Source organism: Microcaecilia unicolor, chromosome 2 (assembly GCF_901765095.1).
Source record: "Microcaecilia unicolor chromosome 2, aMicUni1.1, whole genome shotgun sequence".
Classification (NCBI taxonomy): Eukaryota; Metazoa; Chordata; class Amphibia; order Gymnophiona; family Siphonopidae; genus Microcaecilia; species Microcaecilia unicolor.
Window position 1 is genome coordinate 539,108,816 of NC_044032.1, and position 25,867 is coordinate 539,134,682.

Below are 25,867 nucleotides of genomic sequence, written 5' to 3' on the forward strand. Positions count from 1 at the left end.
GGCAGGCAATGGAGGGTTAAGTGACTTGCCCAGAGTCACAAGGAGCTGCCTGTGCCGGGAATCGAATTCAGTTCCTCTGAATTCTAACCACCCTAACCACTAGGCCACTCCTCCACATAAGTTATAACAGTGTTTCTCAAGCTAGTCCTGAACACCCCATAGCTTAGGCTGGTTTTCAAGATATTCAAAATGAATATGCACGAGATAGCTTTTCACACAATGGACAGAACATCCTAAAGTGTGGGGGGGCGCCTTGGGTGCCTGGTTCCTTTCAAAAATGGACTTCTGGTTATGCCCCTGCAGAAAACCAAACTGGCTAGGTTGTACTCCAGGACCAGACCAAGAAACATGGAGCTAGTGGCACCAGTTAGCAGAGAAGCCACCAGCAGCAAAAAGAGCTGGTAGCATGCGGTAGAAGCAGTAGGCTACAGTTTATCACGGAGTGCCATATTAAAAAGCAAATTCTACTGCAGCGGTATAAATATCATACTAGGGACATGGCATTAATATAAAAACAACTCATGTGATGCCTTCTACAAAAGGTTCATAGGGTTGCTCTCACCAGACTGATTAGTCTTCTCATTGCATACTCATGTGAGCAAATACATTCACAGGGATCATATCCTCCTCTGCCATGATTACTCAGGTAACTACCTAGACAAATAAGAACCAAACAGGAAAATTAGCTGACAAGAAAAGTTTTCATAGAAAAACAAAATATCTGAACATTTCAGGGGTGTAGTTATCAACATGGGTTACTGTTAAGATGTGTTATTTTACCAATAACTTGTGCCATTTTATGTAGCATAGGTCCCATTTTATGCAATGAGGCCTAGTTATTAATAACTGGTGTTTAACAGTAGCCCACGTTGATTAACTTCTCCCCTCAAAGATATATATGATAATGTCATGTAATGCCCAACTTCTCTCCCCTAAGCTTTTCCTCTCCATCACCATACCCCTCTCCCTTCCCTTCTTAGATTCTCTTATCTACCTGAAATCTGTATTGTCTTTGGAATACTTGTCCTGTTCTCCTTGGCTGTGTCTGGATTCTCATTCTACAAAGTACAATGTATCACAAAATGAGGTGTACTGTATACTGCAGTTCACCAATTACAAGTTCTTGTGTTTCAAACAATATAAACTTTGGTAAAATGGAGACATACCTAAAAGAGACACTGGCAGAGTGGAAGAACAATGGGCTAAACTAAGAGAAGATATGGTATGGGCAACACATTTTCATGTCAGGAAAATAAAAGGGCAAAAACAGTTTTCAGAAAGTACATAGGACCTCAACATGAAGACCAAAGGGAAGAACACCAGGTAGAGCTGAAAACAGGGAAAGCAGTCAGGAAGAAGCAGAAGTGGAAGAAAGAATTTTTTCAGGTATGTCAGAGAAAAGAGGCTATTCAGAGGGAAGTTTTTAAAAAGGTGGACTATATGGAGGGTGATGATAATAGAGTAGAAAATTATAAACTAATACTTTTGCTTTGAGGACTCTCAATTGTTAGCGGGGTACATATGATAGCAGAGTAGATGAGACACCATTTACAGGAGAATGATTTTGTATAGAACTAGCAAAATAAAATGAACAAAGCCATGGGGCTAGATGGGATGAACTCTGGACTAAGAAGGGAGCTCAGAGAAGTTCTGGTGGGTTAAACAGATCTTTGGAGACAGGAGTGATCCCTTGGGACTGGAGTAGGATGGATGCTGTCCGTTATCAAACAGTGCCAGAAAGGAGGCTGGAACACAGGTCGCTTTAGTCTTACGTCAGTGATGGGAAAATCAATGGAAGCTCTAGTTAAGGAAAGGATAGTGAACTATCTAGAATCCAGTGTTTCACATATTTAAAACAGCATGTTTTTACCAGAGGGAGATCACATCTAACAAATATGATCATGTTCTTCAATAGTATGACTACAGTACTGGATCAAGGGGGTGCACCAGATTTTTCTTAGGGTACTGGCCGTATAAGAGGCATATTAATAAACTGTGCAACTCGGGAGTGGGCCTCAAGGTGGTGGAGTGGCTTAGAAACTGCCTGAGTGACAGACAACAGAGGGTAGTGGTAAATAGAATTCACTGCTATCCTCCTTCCACTCCTCCCTATTCCTTGCCAAACAGGACTATTACACCCAATTGACCAATTCTCTCAGCTCCAACCCCCGTCCTCTTCGCTTCGCCACCCTTAACTCCGTCCTCAAAGTGCCCTCCGCTCCCACCCCACCCTCGCTCTCTTCCTCAATCACTGGCTGATTACTTCCGTGACAAGATGCAAAAGATCAACCTTGAATTCACTACCAAGCCATCTCCTCTTCTTCACCCTTCAACCCTTTCCCTCAACCAACCAACCCAGGCCTCTTTCTCCTCCTTTCCTGACATCACTGAGGAGGAAACCGCTCGCCTTCTTTCCTCCTCGAAATGCACCACCTGTTCCTCTGATCCCATCCCCACCAACTTACTTAACACCATCTCTCATACTGTCACTCCCTCCATCTGTCATATCCTCAACCTCTCTCTCTCCACTGCAACTGTCCCTGACACCTTCAAGCACGCTGTAGTGACACCTCTCCTCAAAAAACCATCACTTGACCCTACCTGTCCCTCCAACTACTGCCCCATCTCCCTCCTACCTCTCCAAAATACTTGAGCGTGCCGTTCACAGACGCTGCCTTGATTTTCTCTCCTCTCATGCCATCCTCGATCCACTTCAATCCGGTTTTCGCCCTCTACACTCGACAGAAACAGCACTCTCTAAAGTCTGTAATGACCTGTTCCTTGCCAAATCCAGAGGCCACTACTCCATCCTCATCCTCCTCGATCTATCCGCCGCTTTTGACACTGTCAATCATGATTACTTCTTGCCACACTGTCCTCATTTGGGTTCCAGGGCTCTGTCCTCTCCTGGTTCTCCTCCTATCTCTCCCACCACACCTTCAAAGTTCACTCTCATGGATCTTCCTCCACCCCCATCCCCCTATCTGTTGGTGTTCCCCAGGGATCTGTCCTTGGACCCCTTCTCTTCTCAATCTACACCTCTTCCCTGGGCTCCCTCATCTCATCTCATGGCTTCCAGTATCATCTTTATGCTGATGACACCCAGCTGTATCTCTCCACACCAGACATCACCGCGGAGACCCAGGCAAAGGTATCGGCCTGCTTATCCGACACTGCTGCCTGGATGTACAACCGCCACCTGAAACTGAACATGTCCAAGACCGAGCTCATCGCCTTTCCACCAAAACCCACTTCTCCTCTTCCTCCACTTTCTATCTCAGTTGATAACACCCTCATCCTCCCCGTCTCATCTGCCCGCAACCTCGGAGTCATCTTCGACTCCTTCCTCTCCTTCTCTGCGCATATCCAGCAGATAGCCAAGACCTGTCGCTTTTTCCTCTTTAACGTCAGCAAAATTCGCCCTTTCCTCTCCGAGCACACCACCCAAACTCTCGTCCACGCTCTCATTACCTCTCGCCTTGACTACTGCAACTTACTCCTCACCGGCCTCCCACTTAGCCATCTATCCCCCCTTCAATCCGTTCAGAACTCTGCTGCACATCTTATATTCTGCCAGAACCGATATACTCATATCACCCCTCTCCTCAGGTCACTTCACTGGCTTCCGATCAGATACCGCATTCAGTTCAAGCTTCTCCTTCTTACCTACAAATGCACTCAGTCTGCTGCCCCTCACTACCTCGCTACCCTCATCTCCCCTTACGTTCCCGCCCGAAACCTCCGTTCACAGGACAAATCCCTCCTCTCAGTACCCTTCTCCACCACCGCCAACTCCAGGCTCCGCTCATTCTGCCTCACCTCACCCTATGCTTGGAACAAACTTCCTGAGCCCTTACGCCAAGCCCCCTCCCTGCCCATCTTCAAGTCTTTGCTTAAAGCCCACCTCTTCAATGCTGCTTTTGGCACCTAACTCTTACCTTTCAGGTAATCTAGAATGCCCCAATTTGACTGCCCCTATCGGACTGACTGTTCACTTGTCCTTTAGATTGTAAGCTCTTTGAGCAGGGACTGTCCTTCTATGTTAAATTGTACAGCGCTGCGTAACCCTAGTAGCGCTTTAGAAATGTTAAGTAGTAGTAGTAGTACTGTTAGGAAATAGTGGAGTGCTTCAAGGATCAGTTCTGGAGCTGGACCTGTTCAATATCTTTGTGCATGATACTTTACAGGAATTAGAAGGAAACATTTGGCTTTTGTCAGTTGACACTAAGATCTGCAACAGAGGAGACACCCCTGAGAGAGCAGCAGTAATCTGAAACAACTCAAGAATGACTGCATGCTCGGCAGTTAAGGCTCAGCAAGTGAAAGTGCAGAATCATACATGATAATTGAAATGTACCGATCAGTGTAAGAGACCACAAGGTGATCAAGACTGATCTGAAGGTAGAAAAACTGTGATAAGACAGCAGCCAAAGCCAGAAAAATGGTACTGTATGGTGAAAGACATCAGCAGACAAGCAGGTGCCTGGTGAGACCAATTGGAATAGCATGTCCAATTCTGGTAGCTGTTCCTCTGAAAGTGTATATATATATATATATATCTGAAGGTTTTTCTACCTTCAGATCAGTCTTGATCACCTTGTGGTCTCTTACACTGATCGGTACATTTCAATTATCATATATATATATATATATATATATATATATATATATATATATATATATATATATAGATAGATAGATAGATAGATAGATAGATAGATAGATAGATAGATAGATAGATAGAGAGAGAGAGAGAGAGAGAGAGACTCTGGTGGAGGTGGGTTCAGAGAAAATGGCTACCAAAATGGTACAGGATCTACATCAAAAGACACATGATAATAGATTTGGACCTAAATATTTATACCTCAAAAGAAATGAGAAAAGGGATTAAGACATCTCTTAAAAGGCATAACATCAGGCACAAACAACAAACCTTTCTTAGAGAAAAGAACAATTAAGGTTACAGTAGGCGACTTCAGGGGAGAAGCCTGAAAATATTTATTCATGGAAAGGGTGACATGCATGGAATGGACTCCTAGTCGAAGAAAGACAAATATGGCAATAGAATGAAACAAAAGATAACCAAAAGAGCTCTGCTAGTGACAAGAAGGTAAAAACAAGACAGGGATCCAAACTGTACTTATCCCTGAGCCCTGCCCTCCCAATCCATGCCCATCCATGCTCCTCTGTCCCCTGCCCCCTCCATTCATCCTTTTCCAGCAATTCCCCTCTCTCCCTGAGCCCTGCCCTCCAATCCATGCCCATCCATGCTTCTCTGTCCCCTGCCCCTCCATTCATCCTTTTCCAGCAGTTCCCCTCTCTCCCTGAGCCCTGCCCTCCCAATCCATGCCCATCCATGCTCCTCTGTCCCCTGCCCCCTCCATTCATCCTTTTCCAGCAATTCCCCTCTCTCCATTCCATGACCCCCCCCTCGCATCCATGCTCTCGTCTCTCCCCTGCCCTCCCGCTCCCATTGTTCAATTTCAACTGCCCGCCCTCTTCTCTCCCCCCAACATCCCTTTTCTTTTTTTTTCTTTTTAATTTACCTCCGTAGCGGTTCCGGCAGCGTCAGTGAAGGAGGCGGCGCTCCCGACGTCACAAGCCTTCCCTTCGCTGTGTTTCCGCTTCTTCTGACGTCATTTCCTTGACGTCAGAAGAAGGCGGAACACAGCGAAGGGAAGGCTAGCGACGTCGGGAGCGCCGCCTCCTTCACTGACGCTGCGCTGCCGGAACCGCTATGGAGGTACATTAAAAGGAAAAAAAAAGAAAAGGGATGTTGGGGGAGGGCGAGCGAGGTGAGCATGGTGCGGCGGCGCCCCCCAGAGGGAAGCGCCCCCCTGCCATGCTTACCTCGCTTACCGTGTTGGCACGGCCCTGAGCACTGCACCACAAGAATCAGTTGTTTAGACGTCCTTTCCCTTTCCATTAAGTCCCTCTACGTTTCTGTCAGCCAATCACAGCTCCTTTAGCTCACATCATGTCAGCTAAACAGCTGTGATTGGCTGACAGAAACTTGGAGGGACTTAATGGAAAGGGAAGGACGTCTAAACAACTGATTCATGTGGTGCAGTGCTTAGAAGGTCATCTACAACTGATTCATGTGGTGCAGTGCTTAGAGCGCTGGCCTGGGAATCAGAAGGTGGCTGGTTCAAATCTCCCTTTTACTATTTTAATTTGGACGTCCCCAACTGCACTTGCATGTTTTTTTTTTCTTCCGATTTTTGCTCTCTGCATGGGTCCGGGCTAGCACCAACTAAACTAAATTTGCTCGAGGGACCTGCATACTGCTGTCATGGAGCTAGGGATGATATTTGAGGCTGGCATAGAGGCTGGAAAAAAAAAGTGTTTAAAGTTCCGGTTTTTTGGTGGGAGGGGGTTAGTGACCACTGGGGGAGTCAGGGGAGGTCATCCCCGATTCCCTCCGTTGGTCATCTGGTCATTTAGGGCACTTTTTTGGGACCTGTTCGTGAAAAAACAGGGTCCAGAAAAGTGTCCTAAATTCTGGCTAAAACGCCTTTATTTTTTTCGATTATCGGCCGAGCGCGCCCATCTCTCCTTAGTCGATAACCACGCCCCAGTCCCGCCTTTACCATGCTCCAACACGCACCCATCAACTTTATGCGTTCCCTGCGACAGAGTGCAGTTGGAAACGCCCAAATCGGCTTTCGATTATACCGATTTGGGCACCCACAAGAGAAAGACGTCCATCTCCCGATTTAGGTCGGAATTTGGGGTGTTTTTCTCTTTCGAAAATAAGCTGGATAGTAACATAGTAGATGATGGCAGAAAAAGACCTGTACGGTCCATCCAGTCTGCCCAACAAGATAAACTCATGTATGCTACTTTATGTGTATACCTGACCTTGATTTGTATCTGCCATTTTCAGGGCACAGACCGTAGAAGTCTGTCCAGCACTAGCACCAACCTCCTAACCACTAAGACCCCGCCTCCCGCCACCGGTGCTGCCACCCAATCTCCGCTAAGCTTCTGAGGATCCATTCCTCCTGAACAGAATTCCTTTATTTTATCCCACACATTTTTGAATTCTGTTGCCGTTTTCATCTCCACCACCCCACCTCCGCGGAAGGGCATTCCAAGTATCCACCACCTCCTCTCCATGAAAAAATACTTCCTGACATTTTTCTTGAGTCTGTGTCCGCGTTCTCGAGGCCCTTGGAATGCTGTCAGGTTCTCAAGGCAGCACTGGGATCGTGAGCCCATGGGCCCCTGCCGAGGAGCGGCAGAGCAGGCAAGACCTCTTGGAACTGGACGTCCGAAGGACCGACTGTAACCCGGGACTGGAAGTAGGCCACTGGAACCGGCAGAAAGGAACCGCTTCACATGTGCTTAGGCCACCTTTGCCCGCGGGAGTTGAGCTCCAGCGTGCGGGAGCGGCCGACAGGACTTGCTGGCCAAGGCCGGACTGGAGATACAGAGGACCCACCGAGGGATCAAGGAAACACGAGGAAACTGGACTAGGAACCTAAACTCAGAACGGAGTGCTGCTGCACAGCCACTAGCAAGAACCAGAAGGCAGACCAAGAGACAGACATAGGAACAAAGACTAGGGCACATGCAGCAAGCAGACTGGGATCAGGGAATACCCAGCGGGGTAAACCCACTAGCTAGGAAGCAGCAGGAAACAGGGACCACACCCTGGCAATAACCACTAGCTAGACAGAGAGACAGGATTCAGGATATACACACAGGAAATACAAGCAGGGTAAGCACACAGACTAGGCAAGGCAGGATCAGGACTATACACTCAGGAAATACAAGCAGAGTTCAAGATAGGCAACAGAGCGAACAGAGGTAAACCAGGAAGACAGGCCAAGGGTCTGTGCCGGTAGCAGGAGCAAACAGAGTAAACCAGGAATATCAAGCCAAGAGTCTGACAAGCACAGCCGCTCCCACACACCAGTGGGAACTCACAAAGGCTGAGGCTTCACATGCAGACAGAGAACAAACACGGACAGAGGCTTCATCACTCCAAAACACAGAGTAAGCCAGGAACAGAGGCTTCACCCCCAAACACAGAGTAAGCCAGGAACAGAGACAACACCCCAAACACAGAGTAAGCCAGGAGCAGAGGCTTCACCCCAAACACAGAGTAAGCCAGGAGCAGAGGCTACACCCAAACACAGAGGTAAGCCAGAACAGAGGCAACACCCCAAACACAGAGTAAGCCAGAACAGAGGCTTCACCCCAAACACAGAGGTAAGCCAGGAACAGAGACAGGGAAACCCCCCCACGGCAAGACAACAGACACAGAAAGAAGCTGGGCTGGGACCCAGAGAGAGGCCAAGCAGTAGTGCAGCAGACACCTACTAACCTGACCTGGCCTAAAGAGCATAAACTTCATGCAAAGGCACTGATTGCAAGCCCAGCACTTCCTATGAAGGACTCACTGATGAGTCACCACCAGCAGGACAGAAGCAGAAGTTTCCTTGCCTCCAAAGAGAGGCTTGACACACAGAGAAAGAGAGCCCACAGGAAGGACAAGCAGGAGCCATCTTGGTACCTGGCATAGAGGAGGCGGCAGCCATCTTGGAAGAGGCATAGCCCACACAGGTGAAGGTCCAGTAAGGCAATCAGCACACGGAGCCAGAGAGAAACTAAGACAGAGACAGACACAGACACAGAGACCAGCAGAAGCCAGCACAGCCACTGACTTCCAGAAACAAGGTAAGTATGAGGGTGGTCACGGCCACAGACGTGACAGTCTGCCTCCCTTCAACCTCATTTCATGTCCTCTAGTTCTACCGCCTTCCTGTCTCCGGAACAGGTTTGTTTGCGGAATACCTTTCAAATATTTGAATGTCTGTATCATATCACCCTGTTTCTCCTTTCCTCCAGGGTATACATGTTCAGATCAGCAAGTCTCCTCATACGTCTTGTAACGCAAATCCCATACCATTCTCGTAGCTTTTCTTTGCACCGCTTCAATTCTATTTACATCCTTAGCAAGATACAACCTCCAAAACTGAACACAATACTCTAGGTGGGCCTCACCGACTTGTACAGGGGGAATCAACACCTCCTTCTTCTGCTGGTCACACCTCTGTCTATGCTGCCTAACAACCTTCTTGCTACAGCCACCGCCTTGTCACACTGTTTCGTCGACTTCAGATCCTCAGATACTATCACCCCAAGATCCCTCTCCCTGTCTGTACATATCAGACTCTCACCGCCTAACACATATGTCTTCCGTGGATTTCTACTCCCTAAGTGCATCACTTTGCATTTCTTTGCATTGAATTTTAATTGCCAAACCTTAGACCATTCTTCTAGCTTCTGCAGATCCTTTTTCATGTTTTCCACTCCCTCCGGGGTGTCCACTCTGTCACAAATCTTAGTATAATCCGCAAAAGGCAAACTTTACCTTCAACCCTTCGGCAATGTCACTCACAAATATATGAACAGACTCGGCCCCAGCACCGATCCCTGAGGCACTCCACCACTCATCTTTCCCTCATCCGAGTGAATTCCATTAACCACCATCGTCTGGTGTCTGTCCGTCAACCAGTTCCTAATCCAGTTTACCATGCTGGGTCCTATCTTCAGCCTGTCAAGTTTATTCAAGAGCCTCCTGTGGGGAACTGTGTCAAAAGCTTTGCTGAAATCTAAGTAGATTACGTCTATAGCACGTCCTTGATTCAATTCTCTGGTCACCCAGTCAAAGAATTCAATGAGATAGTTTGGCACAATTTACCTTTGGTAAAACCATGTTGTCTCGGATCTTGCAACTTATTGGCTTCCAGGAAATTCACTATCCTTCCTTCAGTATTGCTTCCATTACTTTTACAATAACTGAAGTGAGGCTTACCGGCCTGTAGTTTCCAGCTTCTTCCTTATCACCACTTTGTGAAGAGGACACATCCACTCTTCTCCAATCCCACGGAACCTCTCCCATTTCCAAGGATTTATTAAACAAATCTTTAAGAGGACCCGCCAGAACCTTTCTGTGCTCCCTCAGTATCCTGGGGTGGCTCCCGTCCAGTCCCATGGCTTTGTCCACCTTTAGATTTCAAGTTGTTCATACGCACTCTCTTCTGTGAATGGTGCTAATCCACTCCATTCTCATATGTACTTTGCCAGTCAATCGTGGTCCTTCTCCAGGATTTTCTTCAGTGAAAACAAAAGTATCTGTTTAGCAAATTTGTTTTTCTTCAATTATCCACTTAGCGGTTCATAGCATCTTTCAGTCTCACAATTCCCTTTTTAGTCTTCCTCCTTTCACTAATATACCTGAAGAAACTTCTGTCACACCTCCTTACATTTCTAGCCATTTGTTCTTCTGCTTGCGCTTTCGCCAGACGTATCTCTCTCTTGGGCTTTCAGTTTCATCTGGTATTCCTCTCTGTGTTCCTCTTCTTGAGTTTTTCTGTATTTCATGAACGCCAACTCTTTAGTCTTTATTTTCTCAGCCACTTGCTTAGAGAACCATTGAGTTCCTTTTTCTCTTGCTTTTATTTACTCTCCTTACATAAAGGTTTGTAGCCATATTTATAGCTTCTTTTAGCCTGGACCACTGCCCTTCCACTTTTCATATGTCCTCCCAGCCATCAGCTCGTTCCTCAGGTATTCCCCCATTTTACTAAAGTCAGCATGCCTGAAATCCAGGACTTTGTTTTGAGGGCTGCCCTCCACTTCCGCTGTTATATCAAACCAAACTGATGGTCACTACTGCCCAGGTGGGCATCAACTCGGACATTTGACACACTATCTCCATTTGTGAGCCCCAGATCCAGCGTCGCTCCCTCCCTCGTGGGTTCTCTCATCATTTGTCAGAGTAGAGCACTTTGAAAAGCATCCACGATCTCTCTACTTCTTTTCGATTCCGCAGATGGAACTCCAATCTACATCTGGCAGATTGAAATCTCCCAGCAACCGAACCTCTCTGTTCTTTCCCAACTTTTGAATTTGTAATCAGATCTTTATCTAGTTCCTTTCTGTCAGAGGTCTGTAGACAACACCCATGTGGACAGAGGTTCTATTATCTCTTTTCAAGGTGATCTATATCGCTTCTTCCTTTCCCAGTTAGTCAGCCAAGTGCTGTATCAAAAAAAGTTCTCTAGGTGTGATCAAAATGAATCAATCTGATCAAACAAATTTCAGTTGATTTAACTATCAAATTCCACTAGAATATATTTTATTATTTATTTTATTTATTGCATTTGTATCCCACATTTTCCCACCTCTTTGCAGGCTCAATATGGCTTACATAGTACCGAAGAAGCGTTTGCAGGCTCCGATGAGAACAAATACAAGGTGATGTTGTATCCACATACATTTCATTATTATTTTTAATACGCGGAATATATTTGGTCTGGGCTTCCAGGATGGAGTTTTTGAAAAGATCCACACCTGATGTAAATTTTTGACCCTCGCAGCCGCTCCTCTAAATTTTTTTTCACCGTTCTTCTCATTTTATTATAGTCTCCTTTTTTAAAGTTAAACGCTGACGTATTGGATGTCCTTGTATACTTCAAAGCTAATATCAAATCCGATCAATTATGATCACTGTTATCAAGTGGCCCCAGCACCATAACCTCTCGCACCAGATCATGCGCTTCACTAAGGACTAGGTCTAGAATTTTTCCTTCTCTTGTCAGCTCCTGTACCAGCTGCTCCATAAAGCTGTCCTTGATTTCATCAAGGAATTTTACCTCCCTAGCATGCCCCGATGTTACATTTACCCAGCCAATATCGGGGTAATTGAAATCACCCATTATTATCGTGTTGCCCAGTTTGTTTGCATCCCTAACTTCCTTTAACATTTCTGTATCCATCTGTTCATCCTGGCCAGGCGGACAGCAGTACACTCCTATCACTATCCTTTTCCCCTTTATGGAATTTCAATCCACAGTGATTCCAAGAAGTGTTTGTTTCCTGCAGAATTTTCAATCTATTTGATTCAAGGCTCTCCTTAATATACAATGCTATCCCTCCACCAAATTCGATTCACCCTTTCACTATGATAATTTGTATCCTGGTATGACAGTGTCCCACTGGTTATCCTCCTTCCACCAGGTCTCAGAGATGCCTATTATATCTAATTTTTCATTTAGTGCAATATATTCTAACTCTCCCATCTTATTTCTTTTTTCCTCAAAACATTCCCGATGGTACTTTTCACTTCTATTCCTCCTCCAGAGCTCTTCCAAATAATTATAGCAGTTTCATCAATGTAAAATGCAAATTTTACATTATAACCAGTTGGGAGACTAAGTTTTTGTTTTTGCCTAGGACTGGCAGAACCTTTCCACAAAGTTAGAATGCTACAGGACAAGACACAGTTAGAAAAGCCTATCCTCTATCAGAGCTAGGCAGGAAAGGAAAGAGGGTATTTTTTTTGTTGTTTTTGTCTTTTGGGAGGTGGGGGCAGGGTTAGAAGACAGAGAAGTGCACCATAATACAGATTCACAGGACAAATTAAGCAATAAGCATTAAATTCAAGAGAATAGATATATCAGGTAGCTAAACCTAAAGCCAAACGTTGAGAAATTAGAAAAAATAATCAGAAATCACTTAGCAGTATTTTGGTTCAGGTCCAGCACATGGAATCCTGATTCATGTAATGCGTACAAGTACAGGGTTAGCAGGTGAAGAAAGGACTTTGGAAAAGAGAATAATCAGAAAACACTGCATAACAAGGTGCATGTGTACAATTCCAAAAAGAGTAAATTAGTTTGAAATCTTTTTTTTAATTGAAGACTACAACAACAATAAATTGAAGATATCACAATGAACAGTCTTCATTCTAACTTTTTAAAATATTTTTCCAACCTTTAACATCTCTCTCCCTCCAACCCCCCCCAATCCACCCCCCAGACCCCACTCATCCCTTCCCCCTCTCTGCACCTCCCCATTCCACTAAGTCCACAGAATGTATTAACTAGTCTGGCAGGTCAGTGCTCTTATGGCCCAATAAAATTAAATTTTTTTAAACCCCAAAAGCCTCTCGTTTTCTATGAACCTGAACAATTGCAGATTTGTCAAACAACAGGAAGGGCACCTGGGATATCTCCTATAATGTACAAGGAATCTATTTTTAGGGCTTCAGATGTGTCAGTAGTTAATTTAGTTTACTGGTATAGTTCTCCGACTCTTGTAATGATTAGTAGTAGTAGTAGTTTTTGGGTCCTCCCTTTGATGGGCTAGAATGTCTTTTATGAAATTTTGTTATGTCTTTCTTCTTTGCTATTGAATATTTTCCTTTTAATGGAGAATTTCATTATTGTATTGTCTTATTTTGTAAAACTGATAAATAATAATAATTTTTAAAAGCCCTCAAAATTTAGGGGTTTATTAAAATGCACTTCCTGAGCAGTGGAAGACGATAAAATATTTGAAAGTTTTTATGATTTTATATATATCTCCATAGCTCATAAGGGGCATTTCACTGTTTGATCTGGATAGATGTTGTGACAGATGGGCAAATATCCACATCTAATCAGGTACATAAGTATTACCACACTGGGACAGACCAAAGGTCCATCAAGCCCAGTATCCTGTTTCCAACAGTGGCCAATCCAGGTCACAAATACCTGGCAAGATCCCAGAAAAGCTCAATACATTTTATGATGCTTATCCCGGAAATAAGCAGTGAATTTTCCCAAGTCAATTTAATAATGGTCTATGGACTTTTCCTTTAGGAAGCCGTCCAGACCCTTTTTAAACCCAGCTAAGCTAACCGCCTTTACCACATTCTCTGGCAACAAATTCCAGAGTTTAAGGTAGTCCATTTCAAATTTTTAAAACCAGTTAAAAATGCCCTAAACCCTATTAGCATAAAAAAAAATCTAAGACTGAGCTGCTTCTCCATCCATCTCCATCACAGTGTACGATTGCATCATCCTCTCTCTGAAGTCACATCCATCACTATTCACATTTCCATATCCAGGTGGTCACAAATGCTGCACATCTTCCTAAGCACCAAAACCAAGATCCACACTTCTCTCTCCCTCCACAGTCAGACCTCAGGGTAAAGAAAAAGGGCTGAGAAGTGGCACTATATGTTAAAGATAATGTTAAAATGACAGAATTGCTAGACAAAGGGTAAGAAAGAGGCATCGTGGGTTAATCTGGAAAAAGCAAAAGGACAATGTATTTACATTAGTGTGATATACAGGCCTCCTTCACAGACAGAAGTAGTGAACAGATTTAAATGCAGAGATTCACAAGATTCCAATGAAAGGAGACACAACTGTGGAACGCATTACTAAAGCCTTGAAAACTACGAACGACCACCTAAACTTCCGGAAAACACTAAAAACTAACCTGTTTAAAAAGGCATACCCTACCGATCCAACATAAATGCCTGATCTCTGCAACACAACAAAACTAAAGAACGTAATGGACATATCACAACTCTTCCGTTGTACGATTCCCTAGTGTGGCTGTGCCACATGAACTCTATCTTACCACATCACTTTGTATTTGTTTACACCAGAATCTGTAACGCCTCTCCAGTACTATGTAAGCCACATTGAGCCTACGAAAATGTGGGATATAAATGTAACAACTAAATAAATAAATATTAATAGGTGATTTCAATATGCCAGTGTTGATTGGGGCACCCCTGTTGTGAACTCGTCTAGAAGTAAGGAGATCTTGGATTCTCTACAGGGAGAACTGTTCCAGCCATTGGTAATGGAACCCATGTGACACAGGGCCATAATGGACTGACGCTTACAAATGGGAAGAGTGTTTCTGATGCTACAGTGGCTGATCATTTGACATCTAATTATCACTGGATGGTGGTTCAAAATTAAGACACGCATCATTCACAGCTAAAAAACCGGGAGTAGGATCACAGAAAACAAATGCTAATAAGAATGGATGTGCAGTAGATCTTGACTAAATTTCAGAAGACTGTTGGGCTCATTTTCAAAGAGAAAAACGTCCAAAAAGTGACAGAAGTCTGCATTGGATGTTTATCTCACAAAACGTCCAAATCAGTATTTTCAAAACCTCTTTTTAGACGTTTTTCCTCTGAAGTCTGTCTAAATCTCAAGGGGTCATGTGAGGGTGTGTTCAAGGCAGGACTTGGCCTTCCTCAGACTTAGACGTCTTTCAGCCATAATGGAACAAAACAAAAATGTCCAGGACTAAAACTTAGACATTTTGAGCTAGACCTGTTTTTATTACGAATAAGGCACAAAAGGTGCCCCAAATGAGCAGATGACCACTGGAGGGAATCAGGGATGACCTCCCCTTACTACTCCAGTGGTCACTAACCCTCTCCCACCCCCAAAATTGAGATGAAGAACGTTACTTGACAGCCTCTATGCCAGCCTCAGAATCCATTACAGCAGCATGCAGGCCCCTGGAGTAGCTTAGCAGTAGGTGCAGTGCACTTCAGACAGGTGGACCCAGGCTCCTACCTCCTCCCCCCAACCGTTACACTTGTGGAGGATACTGAGAACCCTCCAAACTCACCAGAAACCCACTGTACCCACATATAGGTGCTCCCTATAGTTGGGGCTAGTGGGTTTAGGTGGGTTTTGGGGGCTCAGCACACAAGGTAAGGGAGTAATGGTCAGATGTGTACCTGGGAGCAGTTTATGAAGTCCACTGTAGTGCCCCTAGGGTGCCCTATTGCTGTCCTGGGATGTCAGGGGGACCAGTCTACTAAAAATGCTGGCTCCTTCTACATCCCAATGGCTTGATTTTGGGCATTTTGCATTTGGAAGGGTTTTGGGGTTTTTTTTTCGAAAATGGCCGAAAAACAAAAACATCCAAATCACAAAACGTCCATAGTATTTTGAACACAAAGATAGCTGTCTATCTTTTTCGAAAATGACCATCTTTCCAGTTCAGAATTTGGACGTTTTTGTAAAAGTCCAAATTCTGATTTAGATGTTCTATCGAAAATGCCCCTCTACGTTTGTGAGAAGCTAGCTAAACTAAAGGTAGACAAAGAGATGGGGCAGGATGGGATTGTGGGACTGGTCAACATAGGGTTAATTTCTTTTAAATGAAAAATAGTAGAAAACGTTGTTATTGTATATAAGACTAATTTGTTTTCTCAGCCTTTGCCCTTTACCTCAGGAAGCCCAATCAATGTAGATTGATTGTCCAGGCACTACAGGCATAGCTAAAGATAAGCTGACTGTTGAAGAACGTTTTCTTACCCTTTCTCGGGCACCAAAGTGACTTATTTATGGTCAAGAAAGCATAATTTGTTATAGTCCTGGAATTGGCCATCTGTATAACCCCTGCTCTTATTTTGTTATCCCTGATGGATTCATTACCTCATCTGTGGGTTAGGCTATCAAAATGTATCCATTTTGGATTTTAGGTTAGGAGAGACTAAGGAGAGCAATCACTACTACTACTACTTATTATTCTGTACTGCTACTAGCCATACGCAGTGCTGTACACTGGACATAAAGAGACAGTCCCTGCTCGAAGAACTTACAATCTAATTAACAAGTTATGCAAATCTAAATAAATGACTGGTTTCACTGACAATTTGTTAGATTTGGATTTATTTATAGGATTTACATTTCAAAATATTGGTGCTCTTCTAGGTGAGGCTGGCTATCTCTGCCATCAGAAAGATCAGAGGCACTGGAGTGAGACTGTTTTTTATTTTGATCCAGTTATATACATAAAGGTTTATCCTCAGTGCTCTCTTTCTGATTTGTAGACATGCTTTTCCAAGAACTAAAGTTAATTATCATAGGAAATGGTCAATGAATTGTTTTTAGACTTCCATAATGGAATTCCAGTTTTTGTTTGTCTTGTTAATTCCTGTTGTCTTGTCTCTGCCTTTTTGTAGGCTTTTAGCTATGTCTATGTACTGTTACCAATTGAATTATACTAACGAACTGCCAAAAGGTATTGAAAGGCTGCATTATTTAAAAGACTGAAATGCACCAGGTCAAGGTTCTTATAAAGAAGGTTAATTTCCCTTCTGGAATAACAGATTTTTTGTGGGAAACAAAAATGATATGAGAAACTATATTTTTGTTGATTGGGCATACATTTATATTTGCAAGGTGGTTCATCAAGCTTGATTCCAGCACAAGCTTTTCAGGTGAAGAGACATTCGAGGAGCCTAGTGTGGTTTATGCCAATCTGGCTGGGAGCCAGATTTTACAGTTTAATAGAGATAAGATCTGAGAGGCAGAACATATGAAGGTTTCTCTGATGAATGTTAATGAAAGAGGATTCAGGGATAGCACCCTACAGAGAGGTGGTGCTAGGAGGTTCCCTAGAAGGGGAAACCATTTGCCCAGGATTCTTGAGGCTCCACTTAGCAGAGTATAATCTTATTTTGTACTTCCCATATGAAAGAATTTTAAATGTTTGGCAATGTGGTATTTTACTAAATACTGTATTCCTTTGCACTAACATGTTGAAGGGATATATTTTAGATGCAGGCAGTTTGTGTACATTAGGTATGAGTGTTTTATATTGAGATCAATGAATGAGCACAATTCGGTAAAATGACCTCATTACAAAGCTATTAATCATAGAGGGAAAGGCTTACGATGGTAAATGTATTTTATACAAAATGTTGTGGTTGTTAAAGAATTTAAATAAAGTCTATTGCAGGTGAAAACAAGAGAGAACCCTTTTGTGTATCAAAATTTATTTTAAGTTGATCTGGAAGAGAAAAATAAAGTTATTCCTTCTGAACAGTTTGGGTTGTGTCCTATTTAACAGCCTCATGAAGAGAAAACTGACACAAAAGGGCTTAAGGTAATTTTTTTTCAGCTGCTTCACAGCAGGGTTTGTTAAACAGAGAATGAGAAGAGCTCTGTTTTCCTTTTTCCTTTGTTACCCTTCCACTTTTTTTTCCAAACACAAAACTATGTGGTTAGCACAAATGAATTAGAACTTGATGTTTTGCAGCAGGGGCGTAGCCAGACAGCAGATTTTGGGTGGGCCTAGGCAAGAAGTGGGTGGGCACCAAGCGTTCTCCCCTCCCACCAAAAAAATACCTCCGCTGGTGGGAAATGCTTCTCTCCACTTTGGCAGTCTGCAGCAGGCATGCGCTGAAAACTGAGCATGCGCAGTTGCCAGTGTCGTGGACAGCAGCGTTTTCATTACCATCAGGGGGAAGTTTTCAGCTGGCGGAGCTTGGGATCCCCACTAGCTACTGCTAAACATGTGCTACTGTTGGGCCTGAGCCCTAAGTGGGTGGGACCCGCGCCCACCTGTAGCTACCCACTGTTTAGAAGATATCAGTAAGCTGAACTTTAAACAGAATGTGTATTTAGAAACATTCTGTTGTAAATTGTGTGTTTTTACTGTTAGTCTAAAAATAAGTGACAGAAACTTCACTTCTGTTTGAGAATAAACCTATAAAGCCATAAGAGGAACTTGGGCTCTAGGAACTGTTATATTGAATGAAAAGAATATCTTGTCTTTAGTGACTGCTTTCACTGCAACAGCTGGAAAATCCTGTAGCTGTTACCTTGGTTAAATAATGCACTTTCCTTTCGTGCTATGGATATGCAGTTTGTATATGTCATTGGCCTTGAATAGATGAGATTTGTATAGGGATATGGTCTTTATATGCCACCATTTTTCTATGTTTCTAAAACCTGACCATCATCCTTCTGGGCTTCTCAACTTCCATGCGCATAGACCTTCCCATCGTCTGTACTGTAACTGCAATCCATTCAGGATCCAACACAAATAATTTCCTGTGTGATCAATGTCTCCCTCCCATCAAAGTCCTGCACTGGTTCCACATTGCTTCCACATTTAAAACATTTATACTCCAACAGTCACAGCAAAAGGCCACTAAAGAGTGAACAGGCAGCTTTTCAAGGCCTTATACTTTATGCCACACCAGCTTTCATTTTTCAATGTACCACTTCATGCACTTGATGTGGCACACAAACTATTTTGCTTGCTGCAAAATGCTTAGGATTAAACTTTTGTTTGAGGAAGGCGTACCCAAGTGTAATAAACAGTAACTTTGTTCCTCTGCTGACTTTCACCTTCTAGTCTAGTGCTGCTGTCTTCAAGTTTCTGAGTGTATGTTTCCATGGGACAAAGCATACTATAGTTTAGTTTAATTAGAACTTGTTATACCACCTATCCTAACTAGATCTAAGAGGATTAGAAAATAAAACAAATTTCACAGTAGGAAAGGAACTACACTAAAAACAGGAAAGAAGTAATACACACATACTATAGCTTTCATACTCATCCAAAACTCCACTAAAGGGTAATAAACCGGGGGGGGGGGGGGGGGGGGGGGCTAGAAAAGGACTGCTATAAGAAAGGACAAAGGAAGAGCAGTAGACTTTGCAAAAATATCAATCTGAAGTGCTTAGGTGGAGGCAAATGCTGGAGTGAAAAGGCAGGTTTTATGGCACACAAATTTCTTGAATGATAACTCAGCACGAATGTGAGCAGGAAGGAATTCCAGAAGAAGGTGCAATAAAGAAGAAAGCACGGTGTCTGGTAGATTCAAGCTGAGCACATTTGGGACTGGGAAGAACCAGATAATGAACATTTACAGAACAAAGGAACTAGCTGGGAAATACAGAACGGTATGGGTAGCAAGGTAATGAGGAAGACCAACCCCAATGGGCTTCAAATGTGAGTGTTAGTCATTTAAATACTATTTGCTGCTCAATAGGAAGCCAATGATATTTTTGAAGTAATGGCGAAACATGATCATATTTTTGAGCATGACAATAATATGATAGCTGTGTTTTGTATCAAGTCAAAGTATTGGTAAAGCTCCCTGCTGCTCCTTAGGGCCATATGATATGCAGAATTAAAATAAAAGACACACACTGCTTATGGGAAAAAAGCAATACAGAAAACAGGCAACGAGCCCCACTTTATACAGAACATAGAGTAGCATAGTGGTTAGTGCAGTGGTCTTGATCCTGGGGAACTGAGTTGATTCCCACTAAAGCTCCCTGTGACTCTGGGCAAGTCACTTAACTCTCCATTGCCCCTGGTACAAAGTAAGTACCTGAATATATGTAAACCGCTTTGAATGTAGTTGCAAAAACCTCAGAAAGGCGGTATATCAAGTCCCATTTCCCTTTCCCCATTCATTCATTTAAAATATTTATAAACCGCACAATCGTATGGTACTTGGTAGCATACAAATAAACATACAAATTGGAATTGAGATGTCCAGGCTGGGATTTGCTCAGTTCTGATCTGTCCTGGGGCCTCTTATTTTCTACATCTATACTTATTCCCTTGGTACTCTGATCTCATCCCATGGTTTCAGTATCATCTTTACGCTGATGACTCCAAGATCTACCTCTCCACACCAGAAATATCAGCCGAAATCCAGGCCAAAGTATCAGCCTGCCTGTCTGACATTGCTGCTGGATGTCTCAGCGCCATCTGAAACTAAACATGACAAGGACTGAGCTTATCTTTCCCCATAAACCAACCTCTCCTCCTCCCCCATTCTCTATTTCTTTGGATAACACTCATATTCCTGTCTCATCAGCTCGTAACCTTGGGGTCATCTTCGACTCCTCCCTTCCTTTCTCTGCACATATTCAGCAGACTGCTAAAACCTGTCGTTTCTTTCTCCTATAATATCACCAAAATTCGCCCCTTCCTTTCTGAGCACACTACCAGAACCCCTCATCCACACTCTATCACCTCTCGCTAGACTATGCAACTTGCTTCTCACAGGTCTCCCACTAAGCCATCTCTCTCCTCTTCAATATGTTCAAATCTGCTGTGCACAACTTAATATTCCGCCAGTGTTGTTATGCTCATATTAGCCCTCTCCTCAAGTCATTTCACTGGCTTCCTATCCGTTCCGCATACAGTTCAAAACTCCTCTTATTGACCTATAAGTGCATTCACTCTGCAGCTCCTCAGCACCTCTCCACTCTCATCTCTCCCTACATTCCTCCCTGGGAACTCCGTTCACTGGGTAAATCTCTCTTATCTGCACCCTTCTCCTCCCACTGCTAACTCCAGACTCCGTTCCATTTATCTTGCTGCCACCATATGCCTGGAATGACTTCCTGAGCCGGTACATCAAGCTCCACCTCTGGCAGTCTTCAAATCTAAGCTAAAAGCCACCTTTTTGATGCTGCTTTTAACTCCTAACCCTTATTCACTTGTTCAGAACCCTTATTTTATCATCCTCACTTTAATATTCCCTTATCTCTTGTTTGTCCTGTTTGTCTGTCCTACTTACATTGTAAGCTCTGTCGAGCAAGGACTGTCTCTTTATGTTCAAGTGTACAGCGATGCGTACGTCTAGTAGCGCTATAGAAATGATAAGTAGTAGTAGTGATGGTATTTTAGACGCAGAACCTTTTCTACAAATACATGCAGAGGTGTATGTGTATTTGCCTGTACGTGCATCAGGAGCAACCATTTTACAAAGATTTGCATTTAAAAAAATGAACAGTGACCTGGCAGTTTCCACACAGAGGTAATGGTACTTAAACATGGATGTGGCAATTTTGTCACTTCCACATATAGCTGCCCCATTTCACAAACCAACTGAAGAAGCAAAAAGAGGAACACCAAACCTTTACACCAAGTAAAAGCAACACACAAACAGCAAAGGTGACAATAAAGTTCCAAACAGTGACTCACTGATACATGTCAATAAATTCTACACGCACCATTGTCTTGGTATATTTTTGTCACCTTTGCCATCTGTGTGTTACATTTTACAAAACCTACATGTATAAGTGCCATTAATTCAATAGTAAGGCTGCAATTTTAACTTGGTTTAAATGTCAAGGTGAAAATAAATTACATGGGATTAAGAAGAATGACACCCTTAATCCTTTGTGTGAAGCCCTGTTTTAAAACCTATACGTGCCTTTGAGCAGGTGTAAACCCTGATGTGGGAATTTTCCTCCATATACATGTATTCCCTTAGTAAAAGGGGGAATACACATGCAGATTTTATTCCTACCACTTTGAATCTCCATGTTTTACGGATATCCATGTGCAAATAGCAGCTTTCTAAATTGGTATTTACAGGTATTTCTAGATCTTTCTTTGATATTATTTAATCAACCCTCCAGCAATTCCCCCTGGAGTATACATCTGGAACTATGTCACTGGATGAAGAAATGCACCATGTGGTCTACCTGTGCAATTTACTTAATGACATCAAACCACCCGCCAGTTAGATCCAGTGGCGGTGATGTCGTATGTTAATTTTACTTATGGCTGCTTCAAGAGATTCAGGTGATTAGGGTGGGGGTGGGGAAAATATATTTTTTAATATCACCATAACTTTAGTTTTCTTGCTTGTATTAGGTTTTGTCCTCCAGTGCATTCTTTGTATTTTATTTAACCACATTAGGCAGCTCCTTATTAAGGAGTAGGCCTGAAACACAAACTGGAAAACTGTGGGCACCAACAAGGAAGGGGCAATCCAATGATGAATGAAGTACAATACAAACTATTTTCTCTTGGAGGTCATTAAGACCCCAAGGAATGGTAGTTTTCAACAAAATGTAGACAACCAGCTTGCAGCTACTGTACCAAACAGCAAGGCTGGCAGAAAGTGAAGACCAAGAGCTGAAGCAGGAAAAACTTGATCAAACATGTTCTCCCTCCTCCGACCCCTAGCCTAAAAGCAAAGGAGCCAGGAATTGGTCAGGGCCAGGGAGTAGGGGAGTTATGCTGCCAGGGAGCACTAAAAGCTGTCTGCTTAAATGATTCAGAGCATTTGTATAAGAAAACCCTAAAGCCCTGGCTGATTATGGATCATGTGACATAATTACAGGCCATGCAACTATCTTATTGAAAAGCCACCACCTCAATGCTAAGTAATGCAAAGCCTGTAGCAAAAAAAATAGCAGAAAATAAATAGTACAGACAAGAGCATTTAAATCAAACTACAGCATAATGAATCATGGGGGGGGGGGGTGGAAACAGAAAAATAAACATCCTACAATACTGTGATCAAGTAGTAGACAGAGAAAAGTTGAAATCAGAATAAAGGGCCCTTTTACTAAGCTGCACTAAAAGTGGCCTGCGCTATCCCCAGCGCAGGTCTTTCCAATGTGCTAGGGCCACATTTAGCGCTGCCGGGAAATGGGCGATTTTTTTTTTATTTCAGGAATAAATGGCCATGCTCTAATTTTCCAAATGGCATATGGCCATTAGCATGTGAGCACTTACTGGACACCTATTTTGTAGGCACTAAAGGTTCACATGTTAACCACACATGCCAATCGGTTAGCACACAATAATGTAGCTGCGCTAACCGATTAGCACAGAACATGCCTACTCCCTGCCCCCAGACCCAACCCAAGTGCTAAAAAATTAAAAACTATTTTTTTAGCACATGGGTAGCGTACAAATATGCAAACACTACTGCGGGACACCAGAGCACACCCCACAGCAGTGCTTTTGAACCTGCAGTAAGCACATGCTAGTGTTTACCGCAGCTTAGTAAAAGGGCCCCAGTAAGGTTTCTAAACTTACAGTGTTCTCTACCTTCCAATCAAATGAAAATTCCTTACTGCTACTTCTCTTTAGGTTTTGAGTCTGTAATGCGCATCACAAGAAAACCTTGCCAAATCCCATCCATCTGGTATGCAGCTGAATCCCAAGTAACCGATCACAACCCTGGATAGAATCCAAACAGTTTCTGGGTTCTGTGGTTCTCGCGGCGACCCTGGAACACCTCAGACAGGAGTAGCATGCAGTCACAACAAGAGAGACTCAGCACTAAAGTCATACCTACATACACACACAGAAGTGCCCTGTGATCAGGTGTATAAATCCAGGCTCTAATCCCATGGGCCCTTTCACTAAGCTGCAGTAAGCAGTAACGCGTGCTTACTACAGGTTAAAAAGGCACTACAGCGGGACACGCTCAGGTGGTGGTTTTGGGATTGGCGCACACTATCCCTGTACAAAAAAAGAGATTTTTTTTTAGCATGGGAGGTGTGTTTGGAGGCAGAGAGTAGGTGTGTCCTGCACTAATCGATTAGCATGGGGGGGCACAGTCGCGCCTCTGACCAATCAGTGCAGGAGTAGTTCGAGAGCCCCTGTCTACAAAATAGGTGGCGGTAAGAGCTCCCTTGCTAATGCCAGCGCGCTAATTGGAAAATTAGCAGATGGCCATTAATGGGGAAAAAAAAGAAATTGCAGCCAATTTACAGCAATGCTAAAAGTGGCCTCAGAGCAGTGGTATGATGGAGCCGGCTCGCACGAGCCGGTTGTTAAATTGTTTAGCATCTTGCGAGCCGGTTGTTCTGGCAGGGTGAGCCGGCTCTCCCCCCCACCCCAAGCTACAGGGTCCCAGGCTCCGAGTACAGTGCATACCTGAAGAAGGCAACCACCCTGGTGGTCCAGTTGATTCTTTGGGGCAGGCAGGAAAGATTGCCAGTCTTTTCTGCCTACTGCTGGAGCTGACTCTCCCCTGCTGCTGGATCGCTCTTTAAAAATGGCCGCCGAGACTTCCGTCATCAGTTTTTATGGTGTTCCCCCCTCCCCCTTCCCAAACCTTCTCTTACCCAAAAATAGTGCACATATTCTTGAAAAAATACAGTAACATAATTCAACTAACAAATTATTCTTGACCCAGATGTGAATAAACTATACGGATAACACATTATCTTCCACATCTATCCCTTCCCTATCTTCCCAAATCCCCTCTTTGCCTATTAAAGCTTAAACAATTAATGAACATCTAAATCCAAAACCGGACAATAATCTTATACAATACAGGTTAAGTTCCCAGCCTATTCCAACAGAACCATCTTCTCCCCTCTCCATTCCCAATGCTAGCAGCCAGCAAAAATTGCATGGCTGGACTCTTAAACCCCCCGCAACTTGCAACCAGCAGCCCTTAGTTCTATAATCTCTCCCTCCCCCACTATTAATTCTACTGTAACAATTCAACAGTCGTTGATGATTGGAACAGCCCCATCGATACCTATAGGATACAAACTCATTTCAGTAAGGGATCTAAACATACAGAAAGTCAATAAGACCTATCAAATCCAGATTGACATAACCCCTTTAACCCCCCCCCCCCCCCCCACAACTAAGACTAGTTGAAAGCACAAGAAGATTTGAAGTCTATCCCCCTACCCTACCAGAAAGTTAAGTAGGCCCTCATAAAAAAAAAATATCTACTATAATAAACGCACCTCCAACGTTCTGAAGCTGACTCCGTGGCTTCAGTGAACGGTTTCGTAACATCGTAACATTCAGTGAAGGGTTCATAACATCGTAACATTCGTAAGTCTGTCACATCTCTCTATGCTCACCCTCGCGTCAAAACGTGATGACGTCGAGGGTGGAACAGAGAGAGTGAAGGCAACGATGCACAGTTACGACGTCGAGGGACGTATCACTTGGAACTGTATGGGAAGAAAGGAGGAGCATCAGGAGAAGGGGTCATTTTCAGTGAGTGAAGGCAATGGTGCACAGTTGCCAGGCAACGTACGGACGTCAACGGACCTATCAGAGGGAACTGTATGGGAAGAAGGGCAGAGCCTCAGGCAACGGTACACGACGTCCAGGGACCAATCAGAGGCACGTGTATTGGAAGAAGGGAGGAGCGTCAGGAGAAGGGGTCCCTTAAAGGGGCGCACTTTAATTTTATATATATGTATTTTTTTAATCCTTTACAGAGGCCTTACTACCTTTTCAGATTAGGATTAAAATTAGCCTTTCATATATACACCCTTAAATGCCCTTCCTGATTTATTCAGGTTTCTCAATCTCAATAAATTTGCTGCTAATAATCAAAGCTCTAACCTGGCCCGGACGTCAACGGACCTATCAGAGGGAAACTGTTGGGAAGAAGCGGACCGAGCCTCAGGCAACGGGTACACGACGTCAGGGACCAATCAGAGGCACGTGTATTCGGAAGAAGGGAGTGAGCGTCAGGCAGAATGGGTCATTTTTCTCTGAG

General features: G+C 43.6%; 1 protein-coding gene and 1 long non-coding RNA gene across 2 annotated transcripts in view; both read right to left on the reverse strand.

The window, feature by feature from the left end:
- SMIM14 (small integral membrane protein 14) overlaps positions 1-7,575 on the reverse strand; it is a 122,352-nt gene extending 114,777 nt beyond the window's left edge. The window contains exons 1-3 of the mRNA XM_030192196.1: positions 7,434-7,575; positions 3,709-3,714; positions 563-654 (exon numbers count right to left, since the gene is read on the reverse strand). Of these exons, the coding sequence (XP_030048056.1) occupies positions 563-654; positions 3,709-3,714; positions 7,434-7,575 (240 nt within the window). The remainder of the gene's footprint in view (positions 1-562; positions 655-3,708; positions 3,715-7,433) is intronic.
- Positions 7,576-23,464: 15,889 nt separating this feature from the next.
- The window catches only part of LOC115461485, a 30,366-nt gene continuing 27,963 nt past the window's right edge, over positions 23,465-25,867 (reverse strand). Inside the window, exon 3 of the long non-coding RNA XR_003940721.1 lies at positions 23,465-23,565. This is a non-coding gene — a long non-coding RNA (uncharacterized LOC115461485). The remainder of the gene's footprint in view (positions 23,566-25,867) is intronic.